This window comes from Ranitomeya imitator, chromosome 4 (genome assembly GCF_032444005.1).
Source record: "Ranitomeya imitator isolate aRanImi1 chromosome 4, aRanImi1.pri, whole genome shotgun sequence".
Lineage (NCBI taxonomy): Eukaryota > Metazoa > Chordata > Amphibia > Anura > Dendrobatidae > Ranitomeya > Ranitomeya imitator.
In genome coordinates this window covers 13,905,105-13,923,105 of record NC_091285.1, presented here as the reverse complement: position 1 = coordinate 13,923,105, position 18,001 = coordinate 13,905,105, and the positions used below count along the sequence as shown (strand labels likewise).

Sequence of the window (18,001 nt, the reverse complement as noted above, 5' to 3'; positions counted from 1 at the left end):
TTATGAACATTCTCAGATGTGATAAAGAATGTGTACGATGCACTCCAAAATGGCTGATAACCGAGAACAATACACAGCAGTAGTGATGGCGTAGGTAAGTCGAAAGTTCTCTCGAAAATTGCGCCTCCCTATGTGACCATTTTCTGGTTTCCTACACTTTCTGTTTCCAAACCCCGAGCCGATGATTTCATGTTACTGATGTGGGACAGAAGAGTAACTGAACCTCAAAAATACTAATACAGTTCCGCGCATACAATCCACAGAACATCGCGCCGGTTATATCGTATCCGTAATAGGGACAACATGGAGAGGTTCTTCTTACATTCGGATGTTGTTCCTGGTCCTCAGGACCTCATTGCTTCAAGATGACAGTAATCCCCAGTGTCATAACCATCACTGGGGACCGAGACAGACATGCCGCAGGTTTTACTAGTGATGAGCGAATGTGCTGGGATAAGGTGTTCTCCGAGCATGCTCGGGTGCTCGAATACTATGTTCGAATCCCCGCGATTGCATGTCTCGGGGTTTGTAGACTGTCCGCAACACATGCAAAATGGCCTAACAAACAAGAAATCCGCGCACGTGTTGTGGCTGTCGAACAGCCGTGAGACATGTTGACTCGAACATAGTTTTCGAGCAGATTACACCTTATCCCAGCACATTCGCTCATCCCTACTTCCTACCAGTCACCTCCACAATGGAAAGCTGACATCTTACCCCTGCTGACCGGATGGGCCCCCGGAAGTTCTTGCGTCTTTGATATCCATTTGGAACTTTGTCATTTTTCTGCGCCGCACTCTGTATATCTGCTGGAAAGAAGGAAACGGTCTTCCATTATCATCGATTATGGCGTCCTAATCTTCCTGGATTTTTTTATGACCCAGATCAGAACTACAATAAACATCCAAGGAGTTGCACATTTTGTCTCCACCTCCCCTAAAGCAATTGAAGCAATAAGTTTGATAAATAGGGGGACTCAGACTGCCTTGTCAGTGGCTGGGGGGTTAAGATTGCTGCTGGTGAAACCTTCCCCATCTTCTCCGACTTAGAGTCCAGATTCTTCAATGTCATTCTTTCTTCTTACCTGAAGAGGGCGCCGTTTTAGCAGTGTGAGACCTGCTTTGAGGACACAAGCTACTTCCATCACTTCCCAGTGACATAAGATGACCAGGGTTGAAGTCAGGATGGGTGGGAGATGCTGTACTCTGTGTCCATGGGCTGGATGTAGCTGGCAGAACTACGGGTGGGACCTTCTCTCTAAAAAAAAAAAGGAGGTGTTTGAGCCTTCACTGTATCAGGTTCTGCAGCAGCCGAGGACAGAGATGGATTCTACCTTCTCAGGAGACGCGGCACCTTCTCCAGTTTACCGTAACCGTGTAGAGACTTTGGGGAGCGGCTTCTGTCGTTCGTGGCCTCTATTTCCATTTCATTTGGCTCATTTATTATTTCTGAAGAATGGATTTTAGGTTCAGATCTGAAAATCTCACATCGTTCTAACGATTTCCTTGTTTTTTCCCTTAGAGGAGTGAACCATGCCACGGCCTAAAAAACACACAAAATAATAAACATAAAAAGCCCTAAAAGAAATTATAATTCTGTTTATCTAGGATCTTGGGTTCAACCAGGAAATGAAGAGCCCAATAGCCTCATGGAGAAGCAACAATAAAGGGTAACAGACTGGGCCTTCACCACTTTGAGGCACTGGCTGGGTCTCCAAAATTCAACCTCCTTTCCTGAGTCTGTTCTTCCAACCCGTCACACCCCTGGTAACCCATTGCTTACAGTCATGGCCGAAAGTGTTGGCACCCTTGAAATTGTTCCGGAAAATAAGGTATTTCTCTTTTTCAACAATTTTGGTTCTCAAGTCCTCAGACAGTTCTCTTTTCCTCTTTCTGTTCTCCATGCTTAGTGTGGCACACACAGACACACAATGCAAAGATTGAGTCAACTTCTCCCCTTTCTATCTGGTTTCAGGTGTGATTTTTATATTGCCAACACCTGTTACTTGCCACAGGTGAATTTGAACGAGCATCATATGCTCAAAATAAAGTTGTTTACCCAAATTTTTGGAAAGGTGCCAACAATCTTGTTCGGTCCGTTTTTGTGGTTTAGCGCGAAATTATCTCCAATTTGCCTTTTTTTCTCAGTATTTTTTGTGTTCCAATACACACAAAGGAAATAAATATGTGTATAACAAAGCAATACTTTGATGGGAGAAATAATTCATTTTCTGGAAGAATTTCAAGGGTGCCAAAACTTTCGACCATGACTGTATAACAGTATGGACACTTGCCAACAGTCTCTTTTTTGGGTGGGGAGAAATACCGCAAACCTGACTATGCGGGGAACTGAATTTTGCAAACCTCACGTAAAAGTGGACAATTTGAAGGCACCTTAATAGTTGTTAAGAATTGTTGGTGGGTATAAAGGTTACCCGAAGGATTTTCTGAATTTTTTCCAGCCAAAGAGGTGGAGAGGCAGCCACACATGCATAGCAATCTCTTTTTTGATGTCTTGACTCTTAGCCATCTCCTTAATTCCCATAAACTTCATTAGAGCGACAATGTTCAACAACCTTCCTATATCTGAGCTTTAAAGATGGTGGAATTCAGGTTCTGTAGACTGGACAGTGGTTCTCAACAACTTTTTCGAAATGCCACCAAAATCCCACCGAGTTCAGAAGTTCTGGCCTTGATGCCTAAAGCGGCCCAACAACCCCTCAGTCACATAAGACACCAGTGTTGTAAATGGCACATGGTAGATAGGGGCACTTTTATAGATTTTCCATTAGTGTCCAGGAGCTCCAAGTTACCCCACTTGCCACAATGGTTTCCTCTATGGGTACGTACATTTCGATTCTATGGGATCTTTAATGGAGCTTAAGAAGCTTCACTGAACTTTTTGCATAGAGTCGATTAATATAAAATATCTTACTTGTCCATTCGGTTTACATAAAATGGTTGTACATTTTGGTTCTGTCACAAATTTGTTCTGTTCTTTCCACAGGAAGTCAGTGGGAGGTTTATGAGGGAAACCAGCTGCAGACACCCAAACCTGGGATGAATATGGAAAAAATGACGTCACATTTGTAATGTCGTTATATGTTATAGCACTGACTATTTTTGCCATTTATCCTAAAAAACAAGGTATTCTCTGAAAAAAAAAAAGGTTGTACTTAGACCAACAACTTCAGAAGTTGAAGGTCAAAAATTAAAAGATGTCTTCCCTTTTTACCGACAAAGATACGACCACAATGAAGAACAGGTTGAGTATAGGGTGCTTCCGACTCCCCCCCGACATCGTCTGAATACAAACTCCAAATTTTCCTGTACTCACAGATTAGCTGCCATCAAAGGGGTCTGATAACAATTTCCTCCCTGCTTTCCATTGAAAATACATAAATGTTTGGCCAATCATGTGAGATGGGAGACAAGGGCATCCGGAAAATAAAGTCATTGTTCGGATGTGACCACTGAGACTCATTTGTAGCTCAACTTGTCTTCAACACCTTACTACCATTAAGCAAACCTTCTTCAAGACCACTGAAAAACTCATTCTTCAAGATACGATCTCTAAAGGACTCTTTATCAAGACCTGATGACTGAACATGCCAACTTTAAAATCCAACAAATGAACAAGTCTTCAAGAATTAGACAACTGAAGAACTATTCATCAAAACCAAACCAGTGAAGAATATTTTCTCAAGACCTGAACACTGAAGAAGTCCTCTTCAAGACTTGATCACCAAACGTATATACTGTGTATAAATTCTGTTCAATGATCAGGTATTGAAGATAACTTCTTTAGTCATCAGATTATCAGAAAATGTTCTTCAGTGGTCTGATCTCGAAGAAGGTGTGTAAGATCTTGATTAAGAGGTCTTCAGTGGTCACCTCTCAAAGAAGTGTTTATAATTTAGAAACAGTATATAACACTTCTTCAATATGTGACCACTCAAGAACTCTTCATCAAGATCTTATGACTGAACACACCAGACCCCAACCTGTAAACAAGTTTTCTTCCAGATCAGACCTGAGCAGTGAAGAGTTGACCACCGAACATACTTTTTTTTCAAGATCAGACTAAGAACAATCCATTCAGTATAATCCTTACTGTGACCGACGATAAAAGTTTTTTACAACCTTACTTCTCAGACCTGACTGCAAAACCAATGTTTCCATGATCAAACCACATCTCTAAGAATGTGCCACCGAAAAACTCCTTTTTGGGAGCTGAACTAGGACAACTCTTCTTCAAGACCTGACCTCTTCGCACCTATGACCGCTGAGCTTCACAAAGAATCATCCAATTAACAGAAATCACACAGAATGCCCCCATAAATTGCTAACTTCTTTGCATGTCCCAAACAACCAGGAACAGAATTCGGCATCGTGTAAATGTTAAATGATTAAACTAATCGATTAATTAATTCTTGATTAACATTTTCCACCTTTTGGATATGTATTATAAATCATATTTTGTGTCTATCTTTTCCCCTTCCTCTTTGCTTACAGTCACATCGCAACTTGCTAGGACTCTGGATTTTGGTGGAAAACGGTAGATAGACACAGGATGTCCACGAATGTTCTGCTGCAGTAGATAACCTCCAATGTCTTCTTCTTTATCAAGAGATCGGTTGACAATTCTCACAAAATGGCCATCAGGTTGAACTTCTGTGATTTCCAGATTTCCAAGGGCACTGAAGAGTTTTATAGACATATGAGAAGAGTAAATCTTCACATTTAAGTAGTATGTAGGTCAGTGTTCCCCAACTCTGGCCCTCAAGAGCCACAAACAGATCATGTTTTCAGGATTTCCTTAGTATTACACAGGTGATGGGATTCTTGGTCGTCCAGCTGATGCAAGTATCACCTGTGTAATACTAAGGAAATCCTGAAAACATGACCTGTTGGTGGCTCTTGAGGGCCAGAGTTGGGGAACACTGGTGTAGGTCATTAAGACTAAAAAGTAGGAAGTACACATGACAGTTTGGGTAATGGGCCCATTCATAACTTTTTTTTACCAAGACCAATAAATTTAATCTATAAATTTATCTACCCTATCTGCCCAAAAATTCTTGCATCTACTTTCCGTTGGTCATGTCATCTAAACCTATTCTTGACCTTCTAATTGTAATTGCATTTTGTCCACCTTATTTTAGAAATTTATGATCATATCCAAGATAAATCGGAGTGGTCATGTTGGACGCTGGTGCTCGGTATTATAAATGATAACGTTGAATTATTGAGCATGTCTCGTTTATGTAACTTCCCTCTTGATGCATCCTGACACACAACACTTCTGAGAAAAGCAAAAGTATGTAATGCCCGGAGCAACCAGAGACAAAAATATCAATACAGCACAGATACCTGGAGGTTCACCCATTTAGACAGAAACCAACAGATTGTTAAGGAGCTTCTTCCTTGTACAGAATGTGTCTCTTATAATTTAGGTTTCATTATCAATTTTTGGAAAATATTCTCTATTTTATATATATAAAAAAGGGCAAATGTCAGTCCCTCAGTTCCAGTGGTAATTAACACCACCATTTCCTCCTAGAACAGGAGGTTGGGGTCTTGTCCTTCCTCTTAGTTCCCTGGAGGTGGGACTCTCAAGAAAGATCCTTCCTCTTTTCCACTTTTTTTTTGGAGATGGTGTGACCTGTGAAGGTCTGTTTTAATCAATGGGAAAACTGATTGAGAAACCCTGAGGAGACATCTATCTAGCCATCAAATACTAGGACCTTGGACTTAAGTGGTTAACAGGTACTGGCTTAAAAAGTTTGATCTATTGATGACTCTTCATGTAGAGTTCTCCTGATGGGCTCCATAATTTAAGTAGGTTAGAAGAATGGTCTATGGGTCTCTTGTGGGTGATACTGGCCAACAAGAGATGGAAAGAGGGTAAACAAGTGTCATGTCTACTTGGAAGCCTCTATGATTTAAGGTGGAATCTACCTCCAAACTAGCATGCCTCGAACTCACCTGGTGCACACAATGCCTAGTTGGGTGCATCTGAGAGATAATGGTGAGTAGTGGTGTCTAACCACATGGGGCTGGGGGATATCAAATGACATGTAAGAGACATTTATAAAAAGTATAATGGAGATGGTACCTCACTGTATGATGAAGTCTAGGGAAAGTGGTTAGGAGATGACACGTAAAGACCATCGATGGTGAACTGACCTGGATACGGCTTCTTTAGTGCCCCCACGTGTCATGGGTGCAGTGTTGGTAACATCTTGAGGGTGCACATTATTTTCCATCATAGATGAGAAAGAGCTCTGTGTTTTGCTAGGGTCTGAAGTTGTGGAACTCAAGAGAGGAGTGGTGGCCGGCCTTGTCACCAGCTCAGCTTGGTGGCCTTCATCTTCTGGGTAAAGTAGATCTAAAATTCAGTTTGTAAAGGAGCAAAGCCCAGATTAGCTTCCGATAATCTGAATCTTTAGGTGGCACTGTCATATTGATGATATTTACCCCCCGACCTAAGTCAGCCTACAAAGTGCTCCAGCATGGGCACCATATATTCAATATCTGAAGCCACATTGCATTCTCAGCCCGTATCTTGACCCTCCACGGACACAGAAATCTTACCAGGACTTTCTTCTTCTGGTGAATTATTCCCGTCAGAGGTGGCTCCGCTCTTGGACAATGTACCAGGATCGGATGGGATTAATTCAGGCACAGGACCATTGGTGAAATCGGGAAGAGTGTCAAAGGCTGGAGACTGAAAAGGTTCCGGTAATAAATGTGAGGAGAATGGAGGGGTGCGGAGAGCAAGCAGCGGACGGATAGTCATCCTGCAGGGAAGACAAAGGCCTTCACTACATCATGAATGAAACTATGAAAGCAATGGTGGTTGGTAATAAGGGGAGAAGTAACTATTATCATTTCATGAAATCAGAGCAATATCGTTGGAATTTTCAAATTCTCTCTGAACATTGACCAGGAGGGGGAATCACTGAGATATGAACTCCTCAGACTTCCGAGAATCCTACAAAACTCTAAGATTGGCTCTGGATGTGAGTGCGGAATAGGATGAGTATAAGCGAAGAGGAACAAAGCCATTCAGTATCACACGCAGATGCATCATGGAGTTGTATGAAGACTGAAGCCAAAAAAGCACCGATGTTGGACCTCAAGTGTAGAAACTTCTCTAGTAAATCTACCAACGTATAAGGGCAGTCCGATTTGGACATTGAACAACCCCAGTTCCAAAAAAGTTGGGTTGCTGTGTCAAATGTAAAGAAAACAAGCAATGATATGGAAATCTCATATAGCCATATTTTATTCACCACAGGACACAGATCTGAAGTTCAATGTTGGACATTTTCCCATTTTTAAAAAAAAATAAAAACTTGTTTAGAAATCGATAGCAGCGGCACGGATAACAAAAGAGTTGAAAAGTGGTAAAAATTAAAAACATCTGAAGGGTCAATTTCCAACTAAGTCACATGACTGTGTGTAAAAAGAGCACGTGAGAGAGGCAGAGTCTCCCAGAAGCAAAGACGGTCAGAGGTCACTGATCTGTCAAGGGCTGCATATAAACATTGTGAAACAATGTTACGGGGATACCGCAACATAGAGGGGTCAGAAGATCGTGGTGTCTGAGTTCATGAACTCCTGAACTGGTTAGAAGTACTTCATCATCTTATTAAACAGAGCAGTTTATTTTCCTTGCTAGCAGTGCAAGGGTTAATCTGTTCAGTTGAAGCTCCTGGAACTTTCCTATCTGGATTGTATCAGCTGTTCAGCGTTGGCCGCTCCCCTCTGCTATATATGCTCTCCTCTGGCACTTAGGATGTGACAGTGTTAGTTCTTACTGCCTGGTTAGGAGTTGGAGGTGTAGTTTGTGGATGGAGTTACCATTTGGAGATTTGTTCAGGAGATTGTTGTTTGGAGTCTTATCTGTGTGCACATCCTCTCCTATTTGGTTTCTCCTTCCCTTAACTCCCCTGTGTTTTATGTGTGTATTTTGTATGGTTGGTATTTTCATTTATCGACAAAAAATGGGGAAAGATTCCAGTACAACCATTCAGGGATAAAATGGGTTCTTTATTCAAACATAGTTAAAACATTGTCCCTTTTCACTTATCCCTGTCCGTCCTACCTTGTTTCTCTGATTAGTGTGTTCACCCTGGGAGTAAAATTGCAAAAACTTTAGAAATCCCATCATCTATCCAGAAGAGATTTTCAAGTCATTCTATTCTAGTTCAAGTCATTCTATTCTAGCTTTCTTTACATTTTACGCAGTCTCCAAACTTTATGAAAATTGGGGTTGTAAGCGTCCCTGTCATTAGGCCAAGCATACGTTGTCAGATGTAATTGGTAATGGCAGCAAGGGTTCACTTTTCCTGTATTGACACCGCATATTACACAAAGCATTACACAGCTCTCATTGGAAGGGTGGAGCTGTTTCTGAAAAGCCAGCCATATTTTTGTACTCCTAGACAACTGCCTTTTAGTCTTCTCTAATCCCACTGTAGACCATGATGGAGAGCTCCACACACATTTCCTACAGTAGATGCCTCCTTACTGCTGTTCCTCCTCTTCCAGCATAGACCTCAGGGCATCCAGCTCGTTCCTCAGTGATACGTTGGTTTCTTGAAAGGTGTTCAGCTCCTTCATTTTGGCCAAGAGAAGATCCTGAAGCTCCTGGAAGACACAGGATGTCTGATATGTGAGATACATAGAAAAATCAGATGAATGGATGATATACGGATGAATAATTATATTGACTCTGATAATAAGATCCTTTCTAGGAACATTTTTTTCCCCTTAGAAGGACTCTCTGCCGCCCCCACTCCCTTTTTTCCTGCCGCTGATTGTAATGATGTGCGTTCAAGGACTTTGCTGAGCTGCAATAAGAACCTAATTAAATCTCAGACAATTCCTTCTTCAGCTCCGCAGCGCGGAGGATGCATCATGTGACCTCGGCCATTACCTGGATAGGCTCCAGAATGCTCAAATTTTCCTCTTGACTCAAACAATTAGGGGCTGAGTGAAGTCTGGATCGCCACAATGCCTGATTTACAGCGTAACTAGCGGACAATCATCTGCACCGCCATATTATTACATAGAATTGACCTGACGATAACCCTCCAAGGAACAGGAGGCTCATCACAATCACACCTGCGGTCCCCTTCTCTCCTGCAGATTCCCCCTTTCCTTCAGACTCTTCCTATCCTCCAGACACCCCCTCCCTCTACTGCGGCCTCACTTTCTTCCACATACTGCTCCACTCCCGCAGACCCCTCCTCTCCCGCAGACCCCTCCACTCCCGCAGACTCCTCCTCTCCCGCAGACTCCTCCTCTCCCGCATATACCACCACTCCTTCAGACTCTTCCTATCCTCCAGACACCCCCTCTACTGTGGCCTCCCTTTCTTCCACATACTCGTCCTCTCCCGCAGACTCCTGCTGTTCAGCAAACCCCTCCACTCCCACAGACTCCTTCTCTCCTGCATATATCGCCACTCCTTCAGACTCCTCCTATCTTGCAAACCTTCCTCTCCTTCTGTCACGCACACTCCTCCTCTAACACAGACTCCTCCTCTCCAGAAGACCTCTCCTCTCCCACAGACCCTTCCTCTCTTGCAGACTCCTCCTCTCTTAAAGACTCATCCTCTCCTGCAGATTCCCTCTCCTTCAGACTCCTCTTATCCTGCAGACCTTCCTCTCCTTCTGTAAGGCAGATTCCTTCTCTCCCGCAAACTCCTCCTCTCTTACAGACACCTCGACTCCTGCAGACCTTTTGTCTTCTGGAGACCCTTTCTCTCCTGCAGACACCCTCCTTTCCTGCAGATGCTTCCTCTCTTGCAGACCCCTCTTCTCCCACAGACCTCTCCTCTTTTGCATACTCCTCCTACCGCAGATTCCACCTCTTCTTGAGACTCCTCCTATCCTGCACACCTTCCTCTCCTATCACGCAGAACCTTCCTCTTCACGCAGAACCCTACTCTGCTTCCTACCCCTCCTCTCCTGCAAACCCTTCTTTTCTTGCAGACCCCTCCTCTCCTGCAGGCCCTTCCTTTCTTGAAGACTCCTCCTCTCCCACAGACTCCTACTCTCCCACAGACTCCTCCTCTCCCACAGACTCCTCCTCTCCCACAGACTCCTCCTCTCCCACAGACTCCTCCTCTCCCACAGATTCTTCCTTTTCTGCAGACCCTTCCTTTCTTGAAGACTCCTCCTCTCCCACAGACTCCTCCTCCCACACAGACTCCTCCTCTCCCACAGACTCCTCCTCTCCCACAGACTCCTCCTCTCCCACAGACTCCTCCTCTCCCACAGACTCCTCCTCTCCCACAGACTCATCCTCTCCCACACATTCATCCTATTCTTCAGACTCCTATGCTGCAGACCCACTTCTCCATCAGATTCCTCCTCTTCTGCAGACTTTTCTTCTCTTGTAGACTCCTCCTATCCCACAGGCCTTCTCCCTATGTCACACAGACTCTTCCTCTCCTGCAGACTCCTGCTCTCCCACAGACTCCTGCTCTCCCACAGACTCCTGCTCTCCCAGACTCCTGCTCTCCCACAGACTCATCCTCTCCCGAAGATTCAACCTATTCTTCAGACTCCTATGCTGCAGACCCACCTCTCCATCAGATTCCTCCTCTTTTGCAGACTTTTCTTCTCTTGTAGACTCCTCCTATCCCACAGGCCTTCTTCCTATGTCACGCAGACTCCTCCTCTCCCACAGACTCCTCCTCTCCCGCAGACTCCTCCTCTCCTGCAGACTCCTCCTCTCCCGCAGACTGCTGCTCTCCCGCAGACTCCTCCTCTCCCGCAGACTCCTCCTCTCGCACAGACTCCTCCTCTCCCGCAGATTCATCCTATCCTGCAGACCCTCCTCTCCATCAGATTCCCCTGCTCTCCTGGTTGGCACTATTATGGAGGCACTGTGGCTGCACTGCAGTGTGTTTGGGGTCCAGCACAATATAAAGTTTGTCATTTTGAGGGCATCTTGGAGGGGTGGCTTATATATTTGGCATACATATCCTCAGTGACAGTATCACACCCCTACAGGCAGCTCTAGTATTCTATTCATGAACCAAGAGGCTCAGGATGAGCAGGAATTATTGAAACCTAAAAATTCACAATTTAAATATTTATAACATTTTTTTTTGCAAAACCCTGAATTTATCAGACATCTCCCATCTTTTACTGTAGCATAAAGGGCAGGAAGTGCAGAGTACGGCAATAATGAGACTGTGAATGGCCCCATTGTTGGTGGAGGCCGGCCGGGCTCTCGAGACACACAATTGCCCATATTATTTGGTGTAATGGGAAATTAATAGACGTTCTCCATCTGCAGCTCCCGGAGCGACTCATTACAGGGGGCACAGCACTGACCTCCAGCCGGGCCTCCAGGGCCTCAACCAGCCGCCGGCCTCTCACATGTTCGGCCTCCACCTTCTCCATTAATGTCCTGTTGTCGGATTCTTCAGAGAAAAGCTAAGGAGACAAATACAGAGGATTAAGAACTATTACACTGCTCTGCTATTGCTCTCTGTTATCAGCCACTTCAGGAGGATTGTCATATTATTGTGATTCTACCCGACTCCCAAAAAGCCCCCTCATTAGCAGTGTCAGTCCTGTTGCCCTCTTCTAAGCAGTGTCAGTCCTGTTGCCCCCTCATTAGAAGTGTCAGTCCTGTTGCCCCCTCATTAGCAGTATCAGTCCTGTTGCCCCCTCATTAGCAGTGTCAGTCTTGTTGTCCCCTCATTAGCAGTGTCAGTCCTGTTGTCCCCTCATTAGCAGTGTCAGTCTTGTTGCCCCCTCATTAGCAGTGTCAGTCCTGTTGCCCCCTCATTAGCAGTGTCAGTCCTGTTGCTCCCTTATAAGCAGTGTCAGCACGTTGCCCCCTCATTAGAAGTGTCAGTCCTGTTGCCCCCTCATTAGCAGTGTCAGTCTTGTTGTCCCCTCATTAGCAGTGTCAGTCTTGTTGTCCCCTCATTAGCAGTGTCAGTCTTGTTGCCCCCTCATTAGCAGTATCAGTCCTGTTGCCCCCTCATTAGCAGTGTCAGTCTTGTTGTCCCCTCATTAGCAGTGTCAGTCTTGTTGTCCCCTCATTAGCAGTGTCAGTCTTGTTGCCCCCTCATTAGCAGTGTCAGTCTTGTTGCCCCCTCATTAGCAGTGTCAGTCCTGTTGCTCCCTTATAAGCAGTGTCAGCACGTTGCCCCCTCATTAGAAGTGTCAGTCCTGTTGCCCCCTCATTAGCAGTATCAGTCCTGTTGCCCCCTCATTAGCAGTGTCAGTCCTGTTGTCCCCTCATTAGCAGTGTCAGTCTTGTTGCCCCCTCATTAGCAGTGTCAGTCTTGTTGCCCCCTCATTAGCAGTGTCAGTCCTGTTGCCCCCTCATTAGCAGTGTCAGTCTTGTTGCCCCCTCATTAGCAGTGTCAGTCCTGTTGCCCCCTCATTAGCAGTGTCAGTCTTGTTGTCCCCTCATTAGCAGTGTCAGTCTTGTTGTCCCCTCATTAGCAGTGTCAGTCCTGTTGTCCCCTCATTAGCAGTGTCAGTCTTGTTGCCCCCTCATTAGCAGTGTCAGTCTTGTTGCCCCCTCATTAGCAGTGTCAGTCCTGTTGCCCCCTTATAAGCAGTGTCAGCACGTTGCCCCCTCATTAGCAGTGTCAGTCCTGTTGCCCCCTTATAAGCAGTGTCAGCACGTTGCCCCCTCATTAGCAGTGTCAGTCCTATTATCCCCCTTGTCTCAGTCATATACTCTAATGACATAACACTGCCAGCTGCTGCCACTAGGGGGAGCTGACTGCAGACACGTCCATTCGCAACTACATGAGGGGCTCGAACGACCTCCGAAAAGGAGCCATGTTGCCGTCATTCTGACAGTATCCAACTACTGGCCGGGGCCAAAGCTGCACGATAATGGCTCATACATTGTCCAAACTAATCTGCCGGACTATCGGAATTTCTGGAGCACCAGATGCCAGATGCACCAGAACTGCAACGCAAGAGCGACACACTGTACCAGAACCGCACCGCAACGGCGTCACACTGCACCAGAGCCACGACACACTGCACCAGAACCGCACCACAGCAGCAACACACTGCACCAAAACCAGAATCGCATTGCAACAGCGAAACAGTGCACCAGAACCGCACCGCAATGGTGTCCACTGCACAAGAACCGCACCGCAGCAGCGACGCACTGCACCAGAACCGCACCGCAGCAGCGACGCACTGCACCAGAACCGCACCGCAATGGTGTCCACTGCACAAGAACCGCACCGCAGCAGCGACGCACTGCACCAGAACCGCACCGCAGCAGCGACGCACTGCACCAGAACCGCACCGCAGCAGATATCACTTACAGTTAGGGCCAGAAATATTTGGACAGTGACACAAGTTTTGTTATTTTAGCTGTTTACAAAAACATGTTCAGAAATACAATTATATATGTAATATGGGCTGAAAGTGCACACTCCCAGCTGCAATATGATAGTTTCCACATCCAAATCGGAGAAAGGGTTTAGGAATCATAGCTCTGTAATGCATAGCGTCCTCTTTTTCAAGGGACCAAAAGTAATTGGACAATGGACTCTAAGGGCTGCAATTAACTCTGAAGGCGTCTCCCTCGTTAACCTGTAATCAATGAAGTAGTTAAAAGGTCAGGGGTGGATTCCAGGTGTGTGGTTTTGCATTTGGAAGCTGTTGCTGTGAGCAGACAACATGCGGTCAAAGGAACTCTCAATTCAGGTGAAGCAGAACATCCTGAGGCTGAAAAAAAAGAAAAAATCCATCAGAGAGATAGCAGACATGCTTGGAGTAGCAAAATCAACAGTTGGGTACATTCTGAGAAAAAAGGAATTGACTGGTGAGCTTGGGAACTCAAAAAGGCCTGGGCGTCCACGGATGACAACAGTGGTGGATGATCGCCGCATACTTAATTTGGTGAAGAAGAACCCGTTCACAACATCAACTGAAGTCCAGAACACTCTCAGTGAAGTAGGTGTATCTGTCTCTAAGTCAACAGTAAAGAGAAGACTCCATGACAGTAAATACAAAGGGTTCACATCTAGATGCAAACCATTCATCAATACCAAAAATAGACAGAAAAACACCTCAAGAAGCCAGCTCAGTTCTGGAAAAGTATTCTATGGACAGATGAGACAAAGATCAACCTGTACCAGAATGATGGGAAGAAAAAAGGGAACGGCACATGATCCAAGGCACACCACATCCTCTGTAAAACATGGTGGAGGCAACGTGATGGCATGGGCATGCATGGCTTTCAATGGCACTGGGTCACTTGTGTTTATTGATGACATAAGAGCAGACAAGAGTAGCCGGATGAATTCTGAAGTGGACCGGGATATACTTTCAGCCCAGATTCAGCCAAATGCTGCAAAGTTGATTGGACGGCGCTTCATAGTACAGATGGACAATGACCCCAAGCATACAGCCAAAGCTACCCAGGAGTTCATGAGTGCCAAAAAGTGGCACATTCTGCAATGGCCAAGTCAATCTCCAGATCTAAACCCAATTGAGCATGCATTTCACTTGCTCAAATCCAGACTTAAGACGGAAAGACCCACAAACAAGCAAGACCTGAAGGCTGCGGCTGTAAAGGCCTGGCAAAGCATTAAGAAGGAGGAAACCCAGCGTTTGGTGATGTCCATGGGTTCCAGACTTAAGGCAGTGATTGCCTCCAAAGGATTTGCAACAAAATATTGAAAATAAAAATATTTTGTTTGGGTTATGTTTATTTGTCCAATTACTTTTGACCTCCTAAAATGTGGAGTGTTTGTAAAGAAATGTGTACAATTCCTACATTTTCTATCAGATATTTTTGTTCAACCCTTCAAATTAAACGTTACAATCTGCACTTGAATTCTGTTGTAGAGGTTTCATTTCAAATCCAATGTGGTGGCATGCAGAGCCCAACTCGCGAAAATTGTGTCACTGTCCAAATATTTCTGGCCCTAACTGTATATTTCTAGGGTTATATTTCGGCCACTTTTCCTATTTTCGGGTGGCCACTCGCTGCTTCTTTCTCGCCTTTCGCCTCCGCTCTACGTAAACGCTTTCTTCATTCGCTCATCGCACACCTGCGCCTTTCCAATTAATCCAGTCTAATAACCGGCGGTGAGGCATTAGAAAGTATGTGCCCCCCCCCCTAGTCTTTGAAGACCCAGGTGTTCAGTTCCTGCATCTACAGAGTGAAAATGCAGAACGAAGCCCACAATGGAGGAGGCCGGGGGAGGGGCGGCCGCGCCGGGGCATCATCTGCGGACGAGGAGCCGCTTAGCGCCAAACAAGGCAGAGGGAGACGGCACTTCACATGCGGTAATGAGCGCGGCGTATGCGTCCTCAGAGCTGCGCTCTCCACACATCACTGAGTGACCAGAGACCGGGGGGTCTATATGAGGGGGCTCACGCCATCACTTTGGCCCACGCCATCACTACGGCCCCCGCCATCACTACGGCCCCCGCCAACCCTGGAAAAAAGGCCAAAAACACCAATATTTACATACAAATTAATAGTAATGTGGGGGTTTTAAATCCTGTGCTCACTGCTGACACCTGGAGCCCACAAACAAGTACTACAACTCCAGCGAACAAGAGGCCTATTGTCAAAGTGAAGAGGGGAGCCGAAGAGCGCGGGTCAGAGGTCACCGCTGGAAAGAGGCGCAATTGTCCCAGAAATAAACCTTTAATCAGTCACTGCTGTAACTGAAACATCATCAAAGGAGGAAACAATAACCCCGGTCACAGGTAGCCGAGCTGGGATGGAACGGAGTCCAGGTTTAGATATTTATAGTTTTCTTTGAGGGACGTTATAATCGCCGCAAGAGCTCCTGTTCTGATGTGATCGGCCTCCCACCCTCATAGATCTTCTGCTTGAGGATACTCCAAAGGTTCTCAATAGGGTTGAGGTCAGAGGAAGATGGTTCTATGATTGTGCTATGGACAGTGCGGTTCTTCTTTTTGTACCATAGAAGAAAGTGGTCAGTCAGAACCTCTATATACTTTGCCAAGGTCATTTGCACCCCTTCAGGAACCCTAATCGTTTCCTGCTTTCTGATTTTATTTTAGCAGCCCTCTAAATCCGATGAATTTCTGGCAGAAACCTTCCTCATTACGCCTTTATCTGCACAAACCCATCTGTGCTCTGTATCAGCCACAAAGCTCTTCACCGTACAATAATCACGCTTAACTTTTCATGAAATATCTAATGTTTTCAAATGTTGATAATTACTTAATGCTTTTTTGGCAGTTTTCTTTCCGAGATTGCTTGAAACCTGTGGCTGCGTAATAATGTGGAACATCCTTATTAAGTAGTTTTCCTTATTTGGGCTTCATCTGGCAAACTAATTATCATCGGTGTTTGAGATTGGTGCCAGTGACTTAAAGACCCTCAGACACAAACCATGAGTTTATGGGAAAAACAGAAAAATTACATCCTGATGACACTTAAATACAATTTCCATAATCTTTTAGAATGCGGTGTAACTGAATATAACTACTATAATACTGCCCCTATGTACAAGAATATAACTACTATAATACTGCCCCTATGTACAAGAATATAACTGCTATAATACTGCCCCTATGTACAAGAATATAACTGCTATAATACTCCTATGTATAAGAATATAACTACTATAATACTGCTCCTATGTACAAGAATATAACTACTATAATACTGCCCCTATGTATAAGAATATAACTACTATAATACTGCTCCTATGTACAAGAATATAACTGCTATAATACTGCTCCCTATGTACAAGAATATACCTACTATAATACTGCCCCTATGTATAAGAATATAACTACTATAATACTGCTCCTATGTACAAGAATATAACTGCTATAATACTGCCCCTATGTACAAGAATATACCTACTATAATACTGCTCCCTATGTACAAGAATATAACTACTATAATACTGACCCTATGTACAAGAATATAACTACTATAATACTGCCCCTATGTACAAGAATATAACTACTATATTACTGCCCCGATGTACAAGAATATAACTACTATAATACTGCTCCTATGTACAAGAATATAACTACTATAATACTGCTCCTATGTACAAGAATATAACTACTATAATACTGCCCCTATGTACAAGAATATAACTACTATAATACTGCTCCTATATACAAGAATATAACTACTATAATACTGCTCCTATGTACAAGAATATAACTATTATAATACTGCCCCTATGTACAAGAATATAACTACTATAATACTGCTCCTATGTACAAGAATATAACTACTATAATACTGCTCCTATATACAAGAATATAACTACTATAATACTGCCCCTATGTACAAGAATATAACTACTATAATACTGCTCCTATATACAAGAATATAACTACTATAATACTGCTCCTATGTACAAGAATATAACTATTATAATACTGCCCCTATGTACAAGCATATAACTGCTATAATACTGCCCCTATGTACAAGAATATAACTACTATAATACTGCTCCTATGTACAAGAATATAACTACTATAATACTGCTCCTATGTACAAGAATATAACTACTATAATACTGCTCCTATGTACAAGAATATAACTATTATAATACTGCCCCTATGTACAAGCATATAACTGCTATAATACTGCCCCTATGTACAAGAATATAACTACTATAATACTGCTCCTATATACAAGAATATAACTACTATAATACTGCCCCTATGTACAAGAATATAACTACTATAATACTGCTCCTATATACAAGAATATAACTACTATAATACTGCTCCTATGTACAAGAATATAACTATTATAATACTGCCCCTATGTACAAGCATATAACTGCTATAATACTGCCCCTATGTACAAGAATATAACTACTATAATACTGCTCCTATGTACAAGAATATAACTACTATAATACTGCTCCTATATACAAGAATATAACTGCTATAATACTACCCCTATGTACAAGAATATAACTACTATAATACTGCTCCTATGTACAAGAATATAACTACTATAATACT

The 18,001-nt window shown here is 43.9% G+C and overlaps 1 protein-coding gene across 2 annotated transcripts in view; it reads right to left on the bottom strand.

The window, feature by feature from the left end:
- Positions 1–18,001, bottom strand: part of LMNTD1 (lamin tail domain containing 1) — a 52,523-nt gene that overhangs the window by 1,953 nt on the left and 32,569 nt on the right. The window contains exons 8-16 of one of the 2 annotated variants that reach the window (XM_069763102.1): positions 11,357–11,458; positions 8,536–8,654; positions 6,594–6,799; positions 6,186–6,387; positions 4,513–4,699; positions 2,935–3,054; positions 1,334–1,542; positions 1,085–1,257; positions 718–806 (exon numbers count right to left, since the gene is read on the bottom strand). In XM_069763102.1, the coding sequence (XP_069619203.1) occupies positions 718–806; positions 1,085–1,257; positions 1,334–1,542; positions 2,935–3,054; positions 4,513–4,699; positions 6,186–6,387; positions 6,594–6,799; positions 8,536–8,654; positions 11,357–11,458 (1,407 nt within the window). Of the gene's footprint in view, positions 1–717; positions 810–1,084; positions 1,258–1,333; positions 1,543–2,934; positions 3,055–4,512; positions 4,700–6,185; positions 6,388–6,593; positions 6,800–8,535; positions 8,655–11,356; positions 11,459–18,001 lie in introns of both variants that reach the window. The other variant, XM_069763101.1, reaches the window with a different exon arrangement.